Genomic DNA, 24,909 nt, shown 5'->3' with positions numbered 1-24,909 from the left:
TGGGAAGGACACAGATATTCAGACAACATGCGTTCGATACAGAACTGTGAGTTTCACTTTGTGTGGTCTCAGCTGCAGTATGGACATGTGGGTTGGTTTTTAATTGATTGGCTATATGACACTGATCCAGAAGTCTTTTAGCAGACAGGCTGGTACTCAGGGGCCCCCCTGTACCTGTTTCCATCGCGTTTTACAGACTTCGGCAACATAGATTGTAACCTTCCCATGGAGGGGCTCTCTTATGCTGATTCTGTTTTTCTAGCAGTGGAGTGGTATATCTGTTTGGGGATATTCAAAATTTGAGGTCATTGTGAACAAGTTTTTATGAAAGTTCCCAGCAGATTTAGAGGTTCAGTGATGTGGTGATATCAATGGGGAGAAAGTGAGCATTTTTTTTGGTTTGGGTCCTAGACCCAGCAATTTCTACTTTGAAGCCACCTTCAAAAATCTAAACTAGATATAAATAATGGAAAGTCACCAGGCCGTATTAACTAATCAGTGGCCAGTTAACACCCATGAAACAAACCCAACACTAAATGTGAAACCTCTCCCCAGAAACCACCAAACATTCTTTCAGGGAATTGCATTCCTGTGATTTCCCTAGACCCCTTGAGTCAGACTCCTCCCTTCCTGAACTGTTAACCCTTTCAGCACCCAGCCCTTCCAAATCTCAGCAAGGCTGGCCATTGCTATTGTTCCCTGCTCTGTCTTTATGCTTCTTAAAAGTCAGTTGTCATTTTCAAAGCAATCCAAAAGAGCCCACTCAACAGATCCCCTGGAGCATTGGGAATGTTAAGGCCCTCCATCAGCAGTGACCTTGCTACAAGGAAGTGATTTAAGCACTGGGGAAGAAGAGACCCACTATCTTTATCACACTGGTTACACCATCAACTTCAGAAATTGTGAGAGAGAAGAATAATCAATAGTGTGTTAAGACCAGCCTCCAAGAATGCCAAGACAAAGTATCCCTGTGCTGCAAAGTGCTGAGTTGAAGGAGAAGTTTGAATGCACAAAAGAGAAATTAGCTGTAGTGGTGAAGCAAATGAATTGTATCTCAAGATGGAATTTGTCATTGGGAATGGCACTCAAGGGCTCTCTGCGTCCTTCAGTGTGACCATATAATATACAGGATGAAAAATGCTTCAAGTTAAACAACACAGAATCAAATAACAACACAAGAATGAACACACGGTAAATGTGCATATGTAGGTTCAGAATTAGCACAAATGAATAGTTGGGGAAAGTTCCTTGCATTTAAATTAAAATGCAAATGCATCGTTTTCTCCCTTCCCTTTCTCTCTCCAGCCCCTCCATGTACTCATTGCTCTCTCTCAAATTCATGACCTCTGGCCTTTGTTTCTTTAATTCTTATTGCATACATTTCCCCCTTCAATATATAGCTAAACATGTAACTACAACCTGCTTAGTGAATATAAGGTTGCTTCTGTGTATATGATTTCAGGGCTGACTATCTGGTATTGGATAACCAATCAGGGCCCGCTATCTGGGGAAGACTATCTGGCTCATTCCCAGCATTCCTTAGTTGCCTGTAGATTTTGGCAAGGGTTGGGGTCCTATGGGATTTTCCCCTTCTGTGTTAGCATGTCTGCTGGTATCGTTCTTATTCTGGGCCTTATTTAGACAGCCCTGCTGTTGAGACTTCACTGGTTTAGCTTCCCTGCATTTCAGGCGAGACAGTCCCAGAGCAGACATCCTGTTCCTCTGGCCGTTACCGTCTTTCGACCCTGCCCTTCATTATGTTCCCTGAGCCTTAAGTGAAAGAGCTGTGTTGTAGGTGAATCAATGAGTCTGGGTACCAAACAATCACTCTTCTCTGCACTTTGTTTACTTGTCATTTTATGTAATGGTCTCTATCTGCTGCAGAGAACTTTGTTGACGGATGAGAACTGCACTTTCTTGTGGGTATAAAGGTAAATATTTAGAATACAGTAGGGATTATACTAGGTTTGTAAAGTAGCGGCTGTAGGTTTGCCTTCAAAATCCATGACCTCACTAGCCCCAGGTAGCTGTCTGGGTTTCCAGCACCAGGCATTATTCTTTTAAAAAGTTTCTGGGAGAAAAATCATCTCATATATACAAATGTTAGAAACATAAAGTTACAACTGGATATGTTCTGAAAAGTATTGCTATGTGTCTTAGTTAGGGTTCTGTAGAGGAAAAGAAATCATAAAATGAATATATATTATATATGGGATTTATAAGAGTTCAGCTAGTCCAACAATGGCTGTCTACCAAGGGAAGGTCCAAGAACCCAGTAGCTGTTCAGTCCCTGATGCTGGATGTCTCTGCTGCTCTGTAGTAGATGCTGGAATCTTGAAGAACTAAGCTCTAATGCAGGGAAGGAGTGGACTTGCCAGTGTGAAGACAATCAGGCGGAGAGAGCAAGCTTCCTTCTTCCATATCCTTGTATACGCTGTGAGCAGAAGGTGTGGCCCAGATTAAAAGTGGGCCTTCCCACTCCAAATGATTTAATTAAGAAAAAAAATCTCTCACAAATGTACCCAGCCACTTGGGTTTTAATTAATTCCAAATGTGGTCAAGTTGACAACCAAGAATAGCCATCACAATCCACCTCTTGTCAACTTGACACATAGTCATATCTCCTTAAGTCATACTTAATTTCTAAATGGAAATAATAATCAGGTTATAATTACAAGTAACATGATATAATAATCCCACAAATCATTGCAAACACATTAACCAGGTCACAATTATGCCTAATATGATATAACTGTCCTGTACAACCTCACATTATAAATTTTAAAATAGGTGGCAATGTCCCTTGAGGGACATTCTTTTAGTATCTCATACTTAAATATGATAACCACTGATATTCTTTCTCTTAGTTGATGTTACAGTGCATGATAAATTGAGGGAAGAAAACACAAATATCTATACAAACATATTCTTAACAAAATATGACAGAAACACTCATGTTGGTTATAATGCTTGTTTCCGCAACCAGTCACATGGCCTTAGTTGGTGTTTAGAACTACCTTCCTCTACTGCCCATTCTGTATTCCCTTTACCCTCAGCAAGTACCTCAGCAGGTCTTGGCTCTTTTCCTGGAGGAGTGACCCATACCATCATTCCTGATGGGTTTGTGCCCTTTGTCATCCTGCCTGGATTAGGTTGTTGTAGCTTCCTATTAACTTTAATCACATGACATGGTAGCCCCAAGAGACACCGTAAAGGATCTCCTGCACTTAACTCCATTGTGGAGAAGCAATCCAATTTCTCTATGGTAACCTGGATCTATCACCCCTCCTAACACTGTTATTCCTTTCTTAGTCTGTTGGCTCAAGGGCATCAGAAGCCTAAAGTGACCAGCGGGATGTCCAACCTTGCAGTTCAATGGAACGTTTGTTATGGCTCCTAGCAGGAGCACGCTCACCTCTGAAACCAAACCTTCTAGGCCAGCAGAAATTAGAGTTGTGGGAACAGGAAGCACAGTCTTCCCTAGTGGATTACTGGGGATGACAGTGAGTAGAACTATTCCATTTTCTACCCCTTGATTCCTGGACCCCACGGATCCTGCTATCCTGGGGGAAACAGTACCATACATTGGACACTGATTAAAAGCATATTCCATCCTCTGGAGAACCCTGCCCCAGCTCTCCATGCTGCTGCCCCTAACTGGCACTGTAACTTTAAAAAGCCATTCCATCTTTCTATCAAGCCAGCTGCTTCAAAATGGTGGGAAACATGGTAAGAATGCTGGATTCCATGATTGTGGGCCCACTGTCACATTTCTCTGCCTATAGAGTAAGGTCCTTGGTCAGAAGCAATATTGTGTAGAATATCTTGATGATGGATAAGACATTTTGTAAGTGCGTGATGGCAGTTTCAGCAGAAGCATTTATCAGGAAAGGAGGATCCACAATAGGAATAAATGTCTGCTCCAGTAAGGACAAAGCATCGGTCTTTCTACGGAGGAGTGGTCTAATTTCATCCACCAAGTCATTGGCTGATCACCCCAGGGAATGGTGCCATATCTGGGGCTCAGTGTTGGTCTCTGCTCTCGGCACTCATCAGTAGCTGTAGCTAGGTCAGCCTTGGTGAGTGAAAGTTCACGTTGTCAAGTCAAGGCATAACCTCCATCTTTGTCATCACGACCAATTTGTTCATGTGCTCATTGGGCAATGACAGGGATGTCTGGGGGGAAAGCCTGACTGTCCACAGAATGGGTCATCCTGTCTACTAGACTGCTGAACTTCTCTGTTGAAGTCACCTTTTGATGAACATTACATAAGACACAAATATCTTCACATCCTTCACCCACGTTGAGAGATCTAGCCACACATATTTCTTCCCCAGATGTCTTTCTCACCAATTTTCCACTCTTATTCTGTCTAAGTCCTTTACCGTCCAGTCAATCCATTGGCTACAGTCCATGAATCAGTGAACAATTACATGTCTGGCCGTTTCTCCTTCCAAACCAAATATATGAATGACCATGTATAGTGCCAGAAGTGCTGGACACTGTGAAGATTTCCCTTCACTGGTTTCTTTCAAGGTTGTCCCAGAAAGGGGTTGTAATGCTGCAGCTGTCCATTTCTGAGTGGTTCCTGCAGAGCATGCAGAATCATCAGTAAGGCAAGCCCTACTATTCTCTTCCTCGGTCAAAAGACCCAATTAAAAGCAGGTCTTTTCAATTCAAATTATTTAATTACAAAAAAAAAAAAAAAAAATCCCTCATAGGTATACCCAGCTGCTTGGGTTTTAGTTAATTCCAGAGGTAGTCAACCAAGAATAGCCATCACACTGTTTCCTGAAAGTCTAGGAAAGGGATTATCTCTTGATAGCTGGTACAAGGGAGAAAACATCTAGAAATAGTGAAGGAAATGTTCCCACACCAACCTGAGTGGAATCACTGTGGAAAAAGATTGGCATCTCAGTCCCTAACTTCATTACAATAAAATGTTTGATTTCCCACGGCAACCCTAACAGTGACATGAACAGCTGTCAACAACAAAATTAGAAGAAAATGCCATTATGTGGATTTCACCCACATTTGCTTGTCCTATTTCCATACCATTGCTCAGGAGAATATTTTCAGAAAGTTCTTTCAGTAGAGGTTTTCATTATTCAAAAGGGAGCCCCACAGGTCTGGTATGCTGCAGATGACATACACTTGTTATGTGAGATAACATGGCTCCCAAATGGTTGCTTATTGAATGCCAAATCCAAGTACACAAAAGAGTCTGGGCCACAATTGGTTTAATCCTGAAACCATGCTATAAAGAATCTGCAATAATTCCCGCATTTAATGGTTGGTTCTTGCTATTTGTAGTGGTTATGTTCCATATGGTCATGCGAACTGACTTGGCAAATACTGAATCCTAATTCCTAAGAGGAACATGGGATTAGATGCTACTGGGTAGCGAGACCTGACAACCCAACTGGAATCATGTTCCAATTTGTTTTAGTTTAAGAAACCTTATTTAAGATCTGTGTACTTGATGAACAATGACCTCAAGAGACCAAACTCAGAGTTGAATGAAGTGTATGTAAAATGTATGCTATCCTTATAAGACACATCACTTCCTTCCTTGTGTCTGGCACATTAGACAGTGTGTAAGCTCTGTCTACATCAGGGACCCATTTATCCAGTGAAATCACAGAGAAAACACACACAGTATAAGAACATGGATTAAATAGACCACAAGAAGGGCTATTCTTTACAGTAAAACATAGAAACTGGAATAGAGAGGGCCTTCGTTCAACATTACCTGAGAACATGTACATGGGGCCATTCAATTTTTCTTTTTTCTTTTTTTTTTTTTTTGCCACATTGTCTATATCAATGAAAGTATTGTGAGTACTGATTTTAGGGTTTACAAATGAATTTTCAGTAAGAAGACAAATTTGCAAATGAGAAATTTGTAGATAATGAGGACTGGCTGTATGTGGCAAAACTATGAGCTGGTCACTCCATATTCGTGTGACAATTCTTTTCTATTGGTGTTTATACACCTTTAAATTAAAAAAGTAGAAATCAGAGATTTTGGAAGTAAGAATTTCATGAAAAAAGTGTCAGGAGTCCTGTACCGTTGCTTCTGGATTGTGAGTTTGACATCAGTGTCATGGTGACGCTCCCTCCGCTTCTCCTAGGTCTTTCAGGGCTGTGGCCAGCCCAAACCTGCTCCAGCTCTCAGATCTGCTCGCTCGGCTCCAGAAAATTTCAACACCCGTTTTCGGCCCTACAACCCTGAGGAAAGACCCACAACTGCAGCGGGCACGAGCTTGGACAGACTGGTGAGTACTCCAACTGATGACCGGGATGCCAGGCCGTTTGCTAAGGTACAGGCTGTGGGATCCCCAACACTGGCTGGAAACGCCATCTTACGCTTGGACCTGCTCCTGTCCCAATTACAATGGTTGACAGTAAAAGATTTGTTTTTTTTTTTTTTTTTTTTTACTTTTAGATCATGGATTTGATTATTTAGGAACTCTTAAGACTGCTAATCCACTAGTGCAGTGACTAGGATTCCAACTTTATATTTCTTCTAAAATGCTGCTCTCAAAGCCCGGTTGCTGGGTCTTTCAGATGTATAATTACAAAACCACATTTCTAATTCATGTGCTTCATTTCTTTTCTTTAAATGCTTGCTTATGTGATTATAATGTCCTGTCATTTTCTTATGATTTCTCATAGTCTAACTTTTCTGTTTGGAAAGTCTCTTTCAGGAAGTTCCAAATTAATGCTACTTTTTTTTTCTTCCCTACATGCCCTTGAAAAACAGGGGTCTTAGGACCATTTAAATGTGTGTTGGGGACTGGGTGGCTTTTATGTAAGAAAAATTGTATTATGTGATGGCTACTATACACATAATACAATTTTTAATGTGTTTTTAAAAAAACAAATTTGACATAAAAATTAAGAGCTCCTAATTTCAAAGAAATATGGCCTGATCATTTCCAATTCAATGTCTTCAATCCATAATGCTGTAAACAATCCATATACCTGTGCTGTTAGTGCTGCGGATGCTGCTTTGCCAATTATCTTGATGTAAAATTAGCAGATAAAACCCTCAGGGTCATACAGCATTTGAACCACGTCTGATTGTGTCATATAAACTCAATCTCGAGGGTTGTTGGTTGTGAAATACTTTTATTAGTCACTGTTATGAATGGCTTTACGGTTTTAGTTAATGCCCCTTCCACAGTGTAGAACTCGTAAGATTAAATTGGTTGTGTTTGAACTCCATGTAAGTACGTCTCAGCATCTCTCTCCATAAAAAATCAAGCGAATGTAACAGCATAAAGGTCTATCCATTAAGTGTCAAAGTGAAACGTGGCTGCTCTCGTTAACTGCTAAATTATGCTTTGAATTTATTACCCTTTATTAGCAAATAAAACCCCTTCTTCAGCACAGGTCTCAAAAAAGGAATCATAAGCGTGATTGCTTCAACCTGCTCCCCCTTGCTCACTCCCGTCCTCTATCACATTTTCAAGAATATTTGAAAAATAGTTACTATTTGTCTTTTAAGCAACCAACTCTACTCTGCTAACTGACAACTCGGTCAGCTTTTTCCAAGAATGTTGGTTTTCTTTAGAGTACATTGCTTGGATTCTACTTCACAAAATGCTTTGTGTCTCTCAAAGCAGAAACTTTGGGGAGTACAGATTTGATTTCATTTTAGCTAGTGTGAACTCAACCATTAGAGGAGGTTGGGCCCGTCAAGATTTCGCAAACCCCAGTTTAAAACTGGAATACAATGTCAGATGAATCTGTTTTCGACATCTCATGTGCAAAATTGTGCCCACAAAGGACAGTATTGTTTTACACATCTCAAAAATCTCTTATAGGAAACTTCCTGTTAAATCTTCTCACAATAAGTGAATTAAGTTTTTAAAAAACAAGGGCATGTTATATACGTAGTTAAACTGCGTTAAATTTGGACACTGTAGTGATATTCTATGACAAAGGAATATTTCTCCTTTGAAACAGTGAAGCATTTCTCCAGGCTAAGTTAACACATGCCCTTAAATGAGGAAAATAAAATAAGGAAAAAACAACCTGCTACTCCACACAATCTTAGTGCAGCAAAACACAAACTAAATAAAACGCAACACTGAAAATTTCCTTGATCTTCAAAGTCTGACAGATATGTAAGCCAGGATTTAAACCTTAAAATAAAATAAAAAACTTCACCAAGTAATCTTTAAAATGCACCCCTAAAAGGAGTCTAGAAAAGTATTGAAGACATTCTATTTTATGTCCCCTGCAAATATTTTTAATCAATCCTTTTCTAACAATAAATGACAGTGGTTAACCACTTGTCATGTGTAAAAACCCAGGGCCAGTCCCAGAGCGTAGGTATTCAAGCCAGGAGCTACGTTTATTGTACAACGTCCTCCATCGGTGCTAATACCGACTTCCTCCTGGGTGTGACTTCAGGCTGAACGTTCAGGTGAGAACGTCAGTTTTGCTCATACTGTATGTGATGAGATTCTGATCTCCTTTCACATCTGAGAATTAGCCATTTGTCAAAGCCAGCCTCCTTCCAGTTCCTCTCCTTCGCTCCTAAGATCAGTTGTTCCCACATCAAAAGATGTTCTGCTGAGGTTATTCTTAAGACATAGACGCTGGGCCCCAAGCTCCCATCAGTGGTTCCCTGTGCAGCCCCTGGCTTCCCCAAGGCCATTTCCCTTTAAGCACCTGCTTGCCTTCTGAAGAGAGGTAAGCAGTCGGATGTGGTCTTTTATGGACCTGTTCAAGGGGCAACCCTGGTGAATTCTCCAGCTGGGTCTGTTCTCTATTGCTGCCTGTCCCCACTGTTCGTAAACAAGGCTTGTGATACCTACTCCTGTTTTAATTTTTCCCTGAAAAGATGTTTCCTGAATATTTATGAGAAGCATGTGTCCCAGAAAAGGAGGAAATTGGAAAAGATTTCTCTGTTTCAGCAGAGAAAATGTTTTAAAAGCCAACATTGAAAGAATTCTCCCCTCACCCCACCCATTTACCTAAATGAAAATCACTGCATTCTGACGCTTGTGGAGGGTGACTTCTTGACATCCTTTAAATTAGTGCCTGTGGTATTGACTCTGGAATCTGTTGGTAAATGTTCTTATGTCAGTTATTGTAAAACTGTATTTTTATGTGAACTGATAATTGAGGGGTTTGTTTTAGAAATAAAGGTCTCAAACCCCAAGTCACTGCTAAAACTCACAGAAGAGAATCAGAAAGAACACAGTATCTTTCAAAAGGCCCAATCCCTTCAGAAGGAGCCTGGAAATTCTCATCTCACAAGGAAAAGTTTTCATTTGTTCTTCGAAAGTTGTGTGAGCCTAAAATGCTGTTGACAGTGGCCAGCAGCCTCCAAACAGGCGAGGCTCAAGTCATGCTTTGTTTTCTAAAACCAAAAGATCGTATTTGTGTGAATTCAGCTGCTGATAGAAAGCTGGCTTTGGGGAAAATATCAGAGTCCTCACTGCCAACATCTGCATTTTACTGAGAATGCCAAGGCCATCACCTGATCCCACTAACAGGCTGGCCTCACCATCATATCTCACCCCAGCAGCCTTCCTGTCCCCACAGGCTGCTAAAGGTTTCCAGTTAAGTGGGCCAGAGGTCATTATTTGCACTCTGAAGGGGATTGGTTCTTTTCTCCTTTTCATAAATTTATCCTCTGTGGATTCTCTGAAATACCTTGATGGAAGGCTATGAGTCTAGAAAGTTCTCACTCACTGGAAACATCAGGTACAAAACTAATTCAGCATGAAGTCACTAGAGTTCTCAGGTCTGAGCACAGAGAGGTGTTGGGCATCATCTCCTGAAAGGCAATTAGATGAAGAGCTCTGAAAATTCGAGTACAATGTGCTCACTCGGTGCGCTAAGGCAGAGACTGTCTGTTACTTACAGCAGCTCTTTCATTAGGGCAAATCTGAACTCTAAATTATAGCCCTTAGAGGAATGCAATTTATAAAAGTCAACCTTAAAAAAAAAAGACTTGGAAGTTAACTCATCAAGCCGTGATGATTTAATCCAAAGCAACTCCAGTAAGTATCTCACCTTGTCCTGGTTGTCAAGATTTTCTGGTTATTCTCCAAGTCACTAAGAATGTGGGCAGGGTAGATGGAGTGTCAGCCAACTGATGAATCTAATATGCCTTTTGCTGTGCTATGATGTATAAAATAATCTCCTTTTCTTTTTCTTTTGAATTTGTTTTCCTCTTGCTTCCCAGAGGACTGTGTGGAGGACCATGCAGCATAGTGTAAGCACTGGTCTCTTTCTTTTGTTCATCCCATTTGTCTAGAACATTCCTGAGAAATGCTACCTTCCCTTTTAACCCTAACCCCAACCATCTCCCTTATCTGGTATGAGTAGACCACTGTGTGGGGTCAACTTGCTTCCTCCTTTGGTATTTACGGCTCATAACTGCTTTGGTATTCTTTCCCAGTGGCAAGGTTTCCAATCTAATCTTCGTGGAACACTGCTTCATTTAGTGGGTGATTAAATTCTATTCTAATGTTCAGACTGTTGTCATCTGTCTGAAAAACTCACCCATCCCAGTGGGCCATGTTGGACTTTTCTTCTTGTGCTGAGAGAATAATTACCTCACTATTAATAAGAACAAATCGGCATCGACTCTCATGCACAAGGAACTAATTTTTCCATTAGCAGGGACATGGAGAATTTAGGGCTTAAAAATAGTTTATGCTATAAACTGTTTTCTCTATATATATTTTGTTGTTGTTCCTATTTGAATGTCCTGGGTGTGTTGTTTTAGTTTGGTTTCGTTGTTGTTTGTTTTTGTTTGTTTCAGCATTGTGGGAGAGGGTACTGGATATTGTTTTATCTCAAAGTGGCCTGTATAGGGCTCAAGACGAGAAATCTAGGTTGCCTTGACTATTCCCATTAACTAAAACATTACAGAATGTGGTTTTCACTATTTCATGATGGTAACATTCTTTCAGAAGGACCTGCATCCTTAAGCCAGAAATTTGGTACATACCTGTAATCCCAGTTCAAAGCCAACCTGGGCTACCTGGAGAGTCCAAGGCCAGCCTAGGGCTACATATCCTGTCTGAAACAAAACTAATTTCACAAAAGTCTGTACAGGACACATGTGTCCTGCGACCAAGAAAAGGGGTATCTGTCCCTGGAGGAGTACTTATGTTTTCAATGAGCACTTGCATGATATAACAGTATTCTCTATCTCCACCCCGACCCCTGCCTTAACCTAGGTGGTACTGGTACTGTGTGAAAGTTTTCCTTTAGAACTCATTTATTTCAAAGAGAACCTATCCATGCTGAGTAGCCACCCATCCATGCTACAAGTTCTAGCCCAGGGCGCTTTGGATGAGGTAAGAGAACCTAAGACTTAAGTCTAGAACAGGAACATCCTAGGAAGGAAGCCCTAGAGGAAGAAACAGGAGGACAGAGGACTCAAGGGTTCCTGATATTAACTAGAGAATGAGAGGGGAAATCATGGCTGGGTAAGTTAGGCTTCTGTCAGTCTGGCCAAATGAGTAGCCAAAACAGCTCCAGCCAAGTAGTCCATATTGCTCTTCCCTATACACTGCCTCAAGATCGCCATTTGTTCCAGCAAATGAGCCCATGTGATCTCCTCAGCAAGTGGTTACCATGACCCTGCTACTTCACCCCTAGAATCTCACCTTCCTTCAATGTCCTGGGATGAATATAATCACACTAGCACCCCTTATCTGCTGGGCTTCCCTTGTTTACTGTTACCAAACATTAAACCCCAAATTCGGGTTTTGATAGGATCTTTCAAAAAAACAGCTACATCTTCTTTAATTCATTGGTATTTAGTAGAAGCAAGCATGTTATCAATAATACCACATACAGGCTTGGGTACTGACAAAACACTATCAAGATATGTGCGTTGGGGCTGGGAAGGTACCTTAGTGCTGGCCTGGTATGTGCATAGTCCAAGGTTCAATCTCCAGCATTGGGAGGGGGAGGGAGCCGGGGAAGAGGAGGGGGGGCAGGGGAGGCACCAATTTAATTTTTTTAAATATTGCTTTGAAACAAAATGGATGTGGCAACAAACGTTCTGGACTTTGATTTTTTCAGAGTAAAATGATAGTCATAAAAAAATGTTCTCCCATGCCTCTCCGGGGCCATTTGGATGTGATTTAGGAAGCCTGGGTTGTAAGGATTGGGAAACAGTTGTTCATTGCAAATTGCCACAGCATTTCATTGGCACCTCAAAGGAGTCTGCATCCGGGCGAGCTCCACCACTTTGCATTTCAAAAGGGTGTCAAGCTGGATTTAAGAAACCCTTTTATTTTCCAGAGGTTCAGCCCCCTCTTTAGGTTGGAACTGATCCTTCTACTGTCTATCCCAACACACACACACACACACACACACACACACACACACACACACACTCACCCACCCTTCCATCTTTGCTTAGCCTGAATAAGAAAAAGAAAAACATCCCTAACAACAGGAAACCAGATTCTCTGCTTTAATTAGTTTCCTAAAGATAAATGGGTCAAAGTTAGATTGACTTGCAGTCTCTGCTGCAGCTGCGTAAATTATGCCCACTCACTCCTGCAAACCGCTACTGCTCAGTCCCCTTCGGATCAGGAGCTGCCCTGTCTTGCCTGAACCTGCTTTATCTGTTTGCTATCAAACCCCACTGAGACACCCCAGTTTCATTTCCACCCTTGGAAATAACAGCAGCAAAATGCAGTGTGCTTTCAAAGCCAGGAGAAAATAAAAATACATGAAAACCAACCCACCCGACTTATTCTGTCTGTTTCTTGCTGTTCTACTGGCAACACGCGCAGCGTGAGGCTGCAAAGAAATGCCTTTCCGATTCAGGAGGTTTGCACTTGATTGGGCCCAAGTGGGGACTCTCAGAAGACACCCATAAAAAGGGGTGACTTATCTCCACGATATGCTGCTTATTCTGTGGCTTTGAAGGATGCACAAATCTAAGTCAATGGTGAGCGCTGCTGGAAATCCACCAAAGAAGGCTGCTGTCCTGGAATCCTCAGCTCCTACCAACAGACGCAAGGCAAGGCCATGTTCACCTCCTTGGGAAGTCATTCATTCAGGCACATCAAAGAGGAGCAAATCGCTGGGTTTCCTTGAGTGGGCCTGCACACCACCAGGAGAAAGACAGTTCAGAGACCTAGCTATAGTAACTTCCTGGGAACCGATACATACGTAGGCTCCATCGCTGCTTTAAAGACATGTTCAGAGAATCCTATGGCTCCTAACAGCAACATAAAACCATGCTACAGTTTTTATTCAGTATGAGTGTCCAAAATCTAGCCCCCCCCCCCCCCCCCCCCCCCCCCCCCGCCAAAAAAAAAAATTCTGTTCAACTCTATTAAATACTCCCTCCAACCTCATAAACACTTCAGTAAAAACTTTGGTGATCTTCATGTCATTAAAATGAAATGCTCCAGGCTCAGACTTAAACAGGGCTACTGTGGATTCGGGTCTATTTTATAGGCTGTCAATATATTTACTTTCTGCTTCAGACTTTGAAGTTTCTTTCAGAATTCCTAGACTTCAGCTAAAATCCAAATTGATGCATTCTATACTTCCAATCAATCCACACATGTGTGTATTGAATTCTTCGCTGTCTCACAGCACTTAGTAAAACTCCCTGCCACATAAGATCTACTTCGCAGGGAGATGTTAGTGCTGGCGTCATCAACAAGGGAGGGTTACTGCTCACCAAAGACATTGCTTTGGATGTCAGTTGCATATGTGCTGTCTCCTCCAGGGAACAGTAGGTAGAGTAGGGCTTCCTGAACCATTAGCACACAGTAAATAGGAATTTGATTTCATAATCTAGGATAGACTACACCAAACAGAATGGAGAAGGAATATTAACAAATGAATAATTATCGACAAAATATGTAAACGGAATACATTAAACATCTGCAGCATCCTGGGCATAGGCCGTGTCTAACAGCTCATTTTCTCTCTCACACACTAGAACTTTCTACGAGAGTCTTGAGCAAATTAAACGGAAACTTTGCTGTCAGTTATAAACTAGTCAAATGAAGAAGTCCATCTGCCTACTCATTTCCAGAATCTTCTTTTATCAAGAAACGAAACTGGTGTTTCAGTCAATTGATAAAAAAAAAAAAACTTAATAAGCAAGTCACACTAAACTGCTTAAATTAAAAATGTTTGTTCATGTGACACGTCAGTTGACATGGGCCTTTTTATTAAATATTGCTCAGCTTCCAGACCTTTTTCTTGTCATGGAAAACCTGCAGTAATTTTTCTTCCAAGCTGTCTGAGACATTTGCTCCACAACTCCCCAATGTGATGTTCATGCTTATGAGAGATAGAGCTAAGAAATGGGATATTTCATAACTACTAGCTCTGATATATTTGCTGTATAATCAATCAGCTTTTAACTGACTCTCGGGCCCATAGAATACATTTTAAAGCATTGGGAATTTGGCTATTCCCATAACATACGTGGACACTCTATACTGCTGGCAATAAACCTCAGGCATAAACATTGTAGAGAAAAACCAAATGAAAGGAAGACCACTTGAGTGAAAATTCACTTTCCTTCATAAATGTTAAAGGTAGAGAGACATCTACAATATGTAGTAATTCTATCACTTAAGCTCATTTACAGTCATTTCACCAAAAACCTCATTCCACGGATATTTTCTTACAACTTGAAGATTGTCCAAGCTATTAGAAAATGGAAGCCTGGAAATGGAGTGAACTTTGAGCAGAGGCAACTCCACTATTATTAGCTTACGAAACTTGGGGAAAGGATGTCTGCATGTGTGTGAGAGCTTTCGAACGGTTTTCAGTGCCATCTTAATCTAGACGGACAGCAACAATAGAAGCAGAGCTGCCTCTGAGAAGAGCCCCACAGTGGTGTGCAGTCCAACACGTTGATTTCTTGTTCGTGTCAAAGGCCCACTGGTTGCCTGTGGGTCTGCAGCACCCTTCCTTCAGGCCCCTGGGGACAGAGAAGCCATTAATAGCTCTTCATATGTCACACTAGCTGGAGAACTTGGCCATGTAAGAACAGTAGCTGTTAATGTCTCCTCCTGGAAGGAATGCATCACCTCATTCATATCTAATTGGCCAAAGTGAGTCATGTGACCAGGGCAGCCTTCCAAAAAGTTAGTGATGGATATTGGTGTATGTCTCACTCAGATAGAAAATAGACATGTTAGTGACGACACCGTCGAGATTTTTTTTCTTTTTTCTTCTTTTAAAAAAAATGTACTGATACTTTCACACATGCATAGTGGGTCAGTCATCAGGACCACTCCCTACTCCCTCCCCTCCAACTTCCCTATACCCCTCAGTCAAGATTTTTAAGCTGACCATCTACTTTGTTATCCTCACTCCCTAAGGCAAACCTTGCATTGGAAACACACACACGGAGTAATCAGTCACTGGCTCATTCAAGAAGTATTTGTTGGCTCTAACCTGACAGAGTCAGAGCTCACAAATCCATGGAAAACAAGAATACAATTAACTATAAGTTAAATCAGAACATGCCATAATAATTGGCATGCAATGGACTGATCCTTTCATGTGCTTTTGAAAGAATGAGCATGAAAAAAAAGGGAAGCCAAGGATGTAACTCGGTTGTAGACGGCTTGTCTTTCCCAGCAGGTACACAATCTGGAGTTCAGTCTCCAGTACTGGCAAAAATAAAAAGTGTGCGCGTTGCTCCAGCACAGCAGCATCTCTGTCTAAATCCAGTGGACATCAGCTGCTTATGAAGTCCCTCTGAACTGGGAATTCAGTCCTGAGTCGACCGCAGCATAGACATCTTACCCCATAGCTGATGTTAGTGACTCAAAGAAGGATGTAAGAGCCACTGCCGATGAGCAGGAGAAAGTGGCAGTAGGGAGACAGGATGAGCCTGGACGTTTTTATTGCTGGCGTTTAAGCATCTTTTGGATCCAGACAACACGTACTTTCAACGCGGCTTCCACATTGCAGACTCCGAGTGCCTGTCTTTTATGACTCTGTGTCGTGTTTGCTTAGGCGAAGCAGTTTTTCTGCTTCTCCCCTTTCTGGGTCAACCTTGTTGAAACAAATCAAATTGTTCCCTCTTTCTCTCCCTTTCATACATCATCATTTAAAATGACTGAGAAGTTGTGTTCTGGAACCTGCCCTTGTCTCCTCTTCCAGTACCAGTTTATTTCTATGCAGTGTTCATGAAGGAGAATACTTTTTACAGGTTACTCAGGGAAATTGCAGCAACTAACAGCAACAGCAAACGTATCGATTGCAATGAACAGTCGAGGGAATGTGTGCGTCTTTGGCTTCTGCACAGAGCCATTTGCAAAATCTGAGAGCTTTGATCCTACTGGGAGAAAAATTACAATACAAATTCATAAATTATTTATGTGTAATGAGGGAAGAAACCGATGACTTTGTAAATTTTATTCTAAAGGATTTTGACCTCAGAAAACTCCCCCAAAGGAGCTGGCATTCATTTCTGTGAAATATACTCATCTACTGGCTTGAAAAGATGAGTACTTCCTGTGTTTCTTTCCTAGCTCTCTGAGTGCTAGGGAAAGGGGCAGGAGCTGAAACAGCCCTGGGAAGAAATAGAGACAACAAACTGCTCTAATTGATCTCACATAAAATGCCAAGACCCAGAGGCTGTCTGTAGAACAAGACACATGTTACTTGGGAAAATCAAACTTTCTCTTTATACCTGTTCTCAAGAACAAGATGCTGCTTAGGAGTCTTCATCCTCTTGTTGGTGCAGGCTTCTTAGTAAAGGGGATACAGTTGTAAGCTTTTCATACTTCCGTTTAAAAAGTTCTGAGTGGTGAGACGGCTCAGCAGTGAAAGACACAAGCCTGACTGCCTGTGTTCAGTGCCTGAGGTCCACATGGTGGGAGCAGGAAACGTACTCCAGCAAGCTGTCCTCTGACCTGCACACACACACCCACACACACACACACACACACACACACACACACACACATACACACACACACACACACACACACACACACACACACACACACACACACACACATACACACACACACACACACACACACATACACACACACACACACACACACACATACACACACACACACACACACACACACACACACACACACATAGTTTAAATTTTTAAGTTTTCCCTCTCTGAGACCTATTGTTCTACAGTTGTACTATAAGCGTATATGTAAACTTTTTGCTCATTTTACTCAGGATATACTGAATTTTATTGAATATACTGAGTATATTGATATATACGTGAATATACTGAATATACTGATATACTGAATATTTCCAAATCTGATTATTCTTTTCATTGTTCTGGAAAATTCTAAGTCATTGTCTTTTCAAATGTTGTTTCAATGTACTTCATTTTCTGTCTTTGTTCCTACTTCCTAAGACATGGCATATGCTCTCACTGTGTTCTCCAGACTCTTAACCTTTCTTGGTCTCCTGTTATGATGAGAATCATTTCTTTCACTCCCCTTCTCAGCTGATTAAAGCTTTCTCCCATGATACGTAATGTCCCACTTAATCCATCTGTGTACATTGATTTGATTGTTGGTTTCTGATGTTTGTTTCTTCCTTTCAAGTATGCTGGCTTTAACATCTTGCTGCTTCTCATGTTCTTGATTCTACGTTTTCCATTTTAAACACATTCCCTTTACACTTAAGTTTGTACTTTGAGTGTTGAAGAGTTTACTGATCTTGTCTAGCAGTTATGCAGATTCTCAAGAATAGTATTTTATTTCTTTGTATTCCAACCGTGTGCGTGTGTGTGTGTGTGTGTGTGTGTGTGTGTGTGTGTGTGTGTGTGTTTGTGTGTGTGTGTGTACGTGTGTACATATTCCTTGGACAATCGGTAGGAATTCTTTTTTGACCTGTATTGAAGGTTCTGTCTACTTCATGCTCACCCTGAAGGTTTCCGTAGACCCCCGTAGTATTTATCAGGGCACTGATGCAGGCTCATCACTGAAACCCCTTACTTTAATCTTCTGTCCTTTACTCAACCTACAGATGGATTAAAGGCAAAGCTTAAGGCATCCAGGTCTGAGGAGTGTCCTTCCGGCAGAAGCCAGCCTTGGTGTTCTTATTCCGAGTATAGAGTCCCATTTTTACCTAGCTTATGACTTTGAAGATTTCTTTCTTGCCAACTATTTGACTCCTTAAAAATATAATTTCTATATTTTATGTGGTAGTGTTAGTTGATTTTAGTAGGCAGAACTGTCAGGAGATTCAGTTTTCTATATTTCCCAAGAAATGCATAGAAACACACATACACAAACACAAAAACACACACACAAACACAAACACAGAAACACACACACACACACACACACACACACACACACACACACACATACACACACCTTTACACATGGTAACTTCGTCCACCAGGAATGAGTCAAGATCTTTAGACCTAATGAAGTGTTAACCATTTTTCATTCAGAGCATTGTAATAATTACTTACTTGGGTCCTCTGTTTCTGATAATTTTTTTTAGAAAGCGCTGTTCTAGTGAGCTACATGGCAGTTGGTGTTGTTGGCTAGCAGTATTCTAGGGACCTACATGAATTCTTGATCAGCAAATTCCACGGCCCCAACTCTGTGGCTCCAATTCAGCCAAGCTTGAGCCTCTTGACCAAATTCTTCACAGGAACAAGGTCTCACAAACAAGACCCAGGCTTCTGGGTACACACCCAGAGAGAACACCTCCTTGCTGGCTGCACACAAACACACACACACACACACACAGAGAGAGAGAGAGAGAGAGAGAGAGAGAGAGAGAGAGAGAGAGAGAGAGAGAGAGAGAGAGAGAGAATACCTCCAGAACTCATTGCTTGTAAGTTTCTCCTATGGCAAATTCTAAATAAAAGATGCCACTCCTTGCAAAGAGCCTTCACCAAAGTAAACCCAAGTAGACCATTCATGACATTTTTATGTTGACACCTGGAAAGGCTCATCTCCATAAACTTACCAATCTGGACCAACTGTGCAAAGCAATAGAAACTAAGCAGTCAACCCTGGGATACAGGGTGATGGGAGTCATTGAGGAACACTCCTTCGGTGATGATATTCAGTTGCTTGTGTGAGGCATGTCAATTACTATTTCAACCTAGTTCAAGTGCACTTTTCATAGCACAGCTTTGTGTCACTTAACAACTGGGGTATCTTTTAAAAAATACCTCATGAGGTGATTCTGGCCCTGGGTGGGCATGATAGAGTAAGTGTACTCTGTCTCAGATGGCTTAGTTCAGCCACTTCACAGGACCTTTGGAGGCAAAAATGATGCACACTGAACACAAGAAGCCACTTGACCTCACAGAACATACTATTTTACAGGAAATGCTATGTATAAGCTTTTAAAGCACACTCTAAATAATAATTTTAAAAAAACCACTGTACAGCGAATACATAAGCCAGCAAGAAATGTAACTGTTTACAATCACTGTCAGTAGTAGACTGTACACAGTGGTGTTTGCTGTTTTATACAACCAAAGCATAGTGGTTTTATTGACAAAAGTGTAGACAGAAGCCTGAGGAACACTTGAGCTAGTGTTCTGATGTCACCAGGCCATGGAACTTTTCAGCTCCTGGCACCACCCTCATATTTTAGCTCAAGACTACATTCTGCTGGGCATTGTGGAGCAAGCACTTCCATATCTGAAGCTGCAAATCTCTCCCATAGACCACACAACACTGTCTTAACCAGAATTCTGGACCTCATGGACTGGTGTGGCTCCTGGTTCCTAAGACATGCTGTTATGGTTTGGGACTTTACTGTTCCTCAAAGACCCATATGCCAAAGGGTTGGTCACCAACTTGTGGTGTTCCTGGGAGGTGGGAGAGCCTATGGGAAGGAACATAGTGGAAGGAACATAGGAAGGTAAGCTGTGCCCTTGGCGGGAGTGTTAGCACCCCAGTGTCACATCTGTCCTTTCATCCCTTTCTCTCCCTCCTTCCTGTTCTCCCTCTCCTTCCTGGCAGCCTTCTCTGCCACACCCTTAATCTGTGATGTTCTGTGCCTCCACGGCCGAAAACAGAAGGGCCAAGCAACCACTCTGCCTCTGAAACCGTGAGGCAAAACCAGCCTCCCCCCACCCATGTAAAGTGGTTACCACAGAACCCACTATCATGTAGGTCTGCCGGGTAGGCTGGCATGGCACCCAAGCGTACTCCATTTCTTTCGTTCATTCTTTCTCTACCTGCCTCAGACAGGTAGAGAATCAAAGCTGTATTTGGTCTCCTTGCACCTGCTGCTGTGTGCTCCAGGTGAGAACTCGAAAATAGGAAAGACGCCAGTCCACACAACTAGGCACTGCTGTACCCTTATCACGCTCTTCCTCACCCCTGTGTGAAGATCCTGCCCCACGTTGGCAGAAGTCCACCTGTATCTGTGTCCCCCGGCATAGGTTAGAAGAGCAGAATGACACGTTATGGCCACGTGGTAGCTAAGGGATTTCTTAATCTTGTCTCATTTTTTGACTTGTGAAGCATTTGTCAAATATCTGTGATGTGGCTGCATCAGGAGTAAGCTTTACGTCCTTGCTGAGCCATGCTCTGCATTAAACCTCGTTGCTATTACCAGTGTTAGCAGGGATAACAATCGTGGTGATAATGTGTTCCCCAAAATATTGTGCACCCTAATAAACTTATCTGGGGTCAGAGAACAGAACAGCCACGAGATACAGAGGCCAGAAATTGGTGGCACACACGCCTTTAATCCTATCACTTGGGAGGCAGAGATCCAGATAGGCAGAGATCCATCTGGATCTCTGTGAGTTTAAAGTCACACTGGAAACAGCCAGGCATGGTGACTCATGCCTTTAATCCCAGGAAGTGATAGCAGGAGGCAGAAAGGTATTTAAGGCGTGAGGATGAGGAACTAGAGCCTGATTAAGCTTTTAGGCTTTCGAGCAGCAGTTCAGCTGAGATTCATTCTGGATGAGGACTCAGAGGCTTCCAGTCTGAGGAAACAGGACCAGCTGAGGAATTGGCAAGGTGAGATGTCTGTGGCTTGTTCTGCTTCTCTGATCTTCCAGCATTCACCCCAATACCTGGCTCCAGGTTTGTTTCTACTAATAAGAACTTTTAAGATTCATGCAACAAACAATAGTAGATTGTCAGCAGTTACTAACAGCATTCAGTTGAAAAGATTCAGGCATGTGGGGGAAGTGAGTTTAAGGCAAGCCTGCAGATAAACACGTCTACCCCAACCCTTGCTCTGTACAGTGTCTTGTTAGGCTTCATGCTTCAGCAGTGAGGATGGGCTGCTCAAACCGGGTGAAGGTGGGCTGGTCACTGAGGACGCGTAGAAATGGGAGCATGCGGATGCTGGCTTCCCACTCTGTTGTCAAATAAAGTTAAGAGCAAAGCTTCTCGAAGACACAGCCACAGAGCAAGCTGGTGGAATGTCCCGGGGTGCACATTTGAGAAGTTGATAAGGCACTCGGGTTCTGTGAAAGAACTCAGGAAGGATGCTGCTAAACAGGGGAGGGAAATAACCTAGAGGAATGATGGCATCTAAGGAGACAGGGACTCATTGCTGAGAGCTAAGTGCATGCCTGTGGCCTCCCGTCACTGCCCAGCACTGCTGCAGAAAGAAGCCAGGCTAGGCAGAAGTACCGGCAGATGATATGAAAAAACCCAAATTAGGTGACAGAAATGAGTATGAAGGTAAAATGCATTTGAAATAGCTCTTTTAAAAAAAATCCCTTGAAGGTGATCACCAGGGACATGTCTCTGACTGTAATTTGCCTGCACAATGATCTGTGCTCCAAAAGTAGATATGACTACAGGACTGACAACAAGAAGAAAAATCTTGCAGCTATTTTTACTTCCCCCCACTTTGACCTCTCTCCTTTTAAAATACGGGGACAGAAGCATAACATTCAGACTAAAGGCACAAGGACAAGAGACAAAGAAGCCAGAGTAAGAACCCAAGCTTCTCATTTCTTCTGGATTTATGTCCGGTGAATTCTCCTATCTGTCTGTCTGTCCTACAAAACAGAATAGAGTCCAGGCTGAGGCAGGGTTTGCCTCCCAGGCTTTTGTAGAGCAACAAATCCTGAGACAGAGGCTACGTGTTTGTGAAGCGCTTCGGGACAGACAGATGGTTTGCACGGTACTGCCTCACTTGCAGAGCTGGAAGCAGCCAGAACCTGCTGTCACTTGGTGTCGGCCATGAGAAGAGTCTCAGGGCTGGTTTCCATTCCCAGAAGCCCAACGCAATACTCCCGATACGTCCGCCATCACCGAAGTTCAACCTAGAGGCGACAAGACACTGTAATAGGGTTACTGCGGTTGTGTGCTGTGGACTGGTGCTCCCGGAAGCTTTGACGGGCAAAGAAAGAGAGAAAGGAAAGGAGAAAGTGTGAGGTTTGCCTTCCCAAGCCTAGGGCTAGTCTTAGAGCCCGGAGTAACTTCACTATGTGAAAGACAGAGGCTGGGAAAGAGCACTCTCCCGGTCTTGGTCTTGTTCAGCTGGAGGAGAGCAGAGAAAGGATCTTGGGGACAGTGAGACACAGGGCAGAGGGGGCTGGATGCCAGTGGCTGCTAGGAGTGCTTCCCGCTCTCTAAGTTTGCTTCTCCTTAACTTGCTGACCTGTTCTCAAAGCTGCTGACTGTGAGCCTCCGGATTCAAAGCATCCGCTTGGGGGTGCTTCCTAGTATTATCAGACCCCCCCCCCTTTTTTTCCCCTAAATTGTGGATTAGGAGTAATAGCCATAGGCCTATTGATTGAAAGTGATAAGAGGTTTTCAGCCCAGTAATTTTAAATGCCCATGAGAATCTGCACGGCCCTTCAGGATTACTGACTTTGGGTTGAAACTGGTCTTACATACATTTGTCTTCTGTGGCCCAAGGATTTCATTGTCTTGAGCCGTGGTCAGCTCCTTTCCAACCCTTCCGAGCCAGTGACTCCGGGTGGCTCTTTGGTTACCGGCAACACTGCGGCCTTGGGCTGGCTCATGCCGGCTCTCAGAACACAACTGTGTGTTTTGGGAAACAGAGCAAGAAATGACAGGCTCCTGGCATGGGCTTTATCCTCACCACAAATGTGTCTCCTCCCTCAGGATGCTCACAAGAGGAACAGAGGGGGACAGCAGTGAGATGCCCATGCCCATTGGTCAGAGCCCCTGGGGAGAACAATCCAGAGCATATGTTCTGCATTTGGAAGGGGCCGATGCTCACTTCAGACTAATAGCCTTACTTTCCCAGGATCCAGAAATAAAATGACAGATCTCCAGATCACACCAGCTCAGAGTCACAATAAGTTCTTTGTCTTTCAATTTGTAGTCTAATGATAGACCTAGTAATACAATCTTAAACAGTGCCATGCTGATTGTAAAACACATTTTTATTCTGTCTGCTAAAATCAGGGATTTGGGGAGTATGTGTGGCATGTATCTATATTAATATATACTGAAATAGTACATATTTCAGAATTAGGAAAAGCCATAATATTACAAAGGAAAAAATAAACAAAAGACAAGTAAAATCAAGCTTGTGTTCACTATTCTTTGTCACAAAGAAAATGGATGCTTTGGGGACTGGAGAAGGCTCACAGTTAAGAGCACCTGAGCATGGCTCCTGTGATCCATGATGGGAAGCTGACAACCTCCTGGAACTCTAGTTCCCAAGGATCTGATGCTCCTGCTGACCTTTGCAGGCATCTGCACTCATAAGTGCACGTGTGCTTACACACACACTCTCACACACTCACACACATACACACATGCATATGCACTCACACACATACACACATTCACACACACACACACACACACACACACACACCTCCTCTCCTGTCACAGGATGGTAGATTCCTTGCAATCAGTCAATTACAGCTACTGTCTTTTTCAAGGATACATTTTAAATTAACCCCTGTCCTACATGTTCTCATCTTCTGTTAAAAATGTAGATTAAGGCATAAGGCCTTCCAGTGAGTCACCTAACCTTTCCTCTCCTAGGTAAAAGGGCAGGAGAGGGGGCAGAAGTCATGAAGAGTTCTTAAACGCGTTCCCATCTTGCAAGCACACAGGCTTTTATGAGTCACCACAACCACTCAGTCCCTCCCCTCCTCCCACGAGACCCACTACAAGCACCAGCATGGGAAAGGGGAGTCTTCCTGGGCTCCCACGCTGTTTTATCAACAATCTTGCTCTCACAGTGGAGTCAGGCTTGCCGTTTGGACGCCATCTCCACGAACATGAGACAGCAAACACTCTCAGTCCGAATGTGGGACTCTGGCATTCTGGGGCACTCCTCGGGCGTTTCTTCACACAGAATCGTTTTAGAAACCAGACCCAATGCCTTCTGCCGGGCAGCGCTGCTTGTGTAGCTGCAACAGTTTTGCTGGCAGTGTTTGTGATGCTCCTGTCCCCTGTGTCAGCCAACTGCCTCGTGCGAGGGACTTGGGGACTGTTGGAATCTCGCAGAGATGATTAATTACCCAGCACCTCATCACAGATGTTTCCATCAGCTTGGCTCTGGGGGCCTCCTGCTCCCCTTCCCCTCTTCTCTCCAGCTCCACGTTTCCCACCCTGTGGCTACCTCACAGCTGGAGCTTCTTCCCTGAAATTCTAGGCCACAACACAAGAACCGAGGTGTTTTTGTAGCACGGTTCATTTCCTACAACAAAAGCAAAGCATTAAAAATGCCACATGAGAACAGGAAGAAGCAAAGTGCTAGAGAGGCCCACAGAAATCCACAAAGATACCCACACAACAGACTGCCGGCAATGGTCGAGAGACAGCCCGAACTGACCTACTCTGGTGATGGGATGGCCAAACACCCTAATTGTCGTGCTAGAAACCTAATCCAACTACTGAGGGATCTGGATGCAGAGATCCATGACTAGGCCCTGGGTGGATCTCTGGGAGTCCAATTAACGAGAATGAGGAGGGTTTATATGAGTGAGAATTGTTGAG

At 42.9% G+C, this 24,909-nt stretch overlaps 1 protein-coding gene across 2 annotated transcripts in view; it reads left to right on the top strand.

The window, feature by feature from the left end:
• Positions 1–24,909, top strand: part of Gpc6 (glypican 6) — a 1,071,516-nt gene that overhangs the window by 973,440 nt on the left and 73,167 nt on the right. Inside the window, exons 6-7 of one of the 2 annotated variants that reach the window (XM_052732493.1) lie at positions 6,136–6,279; positions 10,212–10,241. In XM_052732493.1, coding sequence (XP_052588453.1) covers positions 6,136–6,279; positions 10,212–10,241 — 174 coding nt within the window. The remainder of the gene's footprint in view (positions 1–6,135; positions 6,280–10,211; positions 10,242–24,909) is intronic. The other variant, XM_052732494.1, reaches the window with a different exon arrangement.

This window comes from Peromyscus californicus, unplaced genomic scaffold (assembly GCF_007827085.1).
Source record: "Peromyscus californicus insignis strain IS unplaced genomic scaffold, ASM782708v3 Scaffold_12__1_contigs__length_115047231, whole genome shotgun sequence".
Lineage (NCBI taxonomy): Eukaryota > Metazoa > Chordata > Mammalia > Rodentia > Cricetidae > Peromyscus > Peromyscus californicus.
Note: the sequence above shows the minus strand (reverse complement) of the source record. Positions and strands in the feature narration are given on the sequence as shown.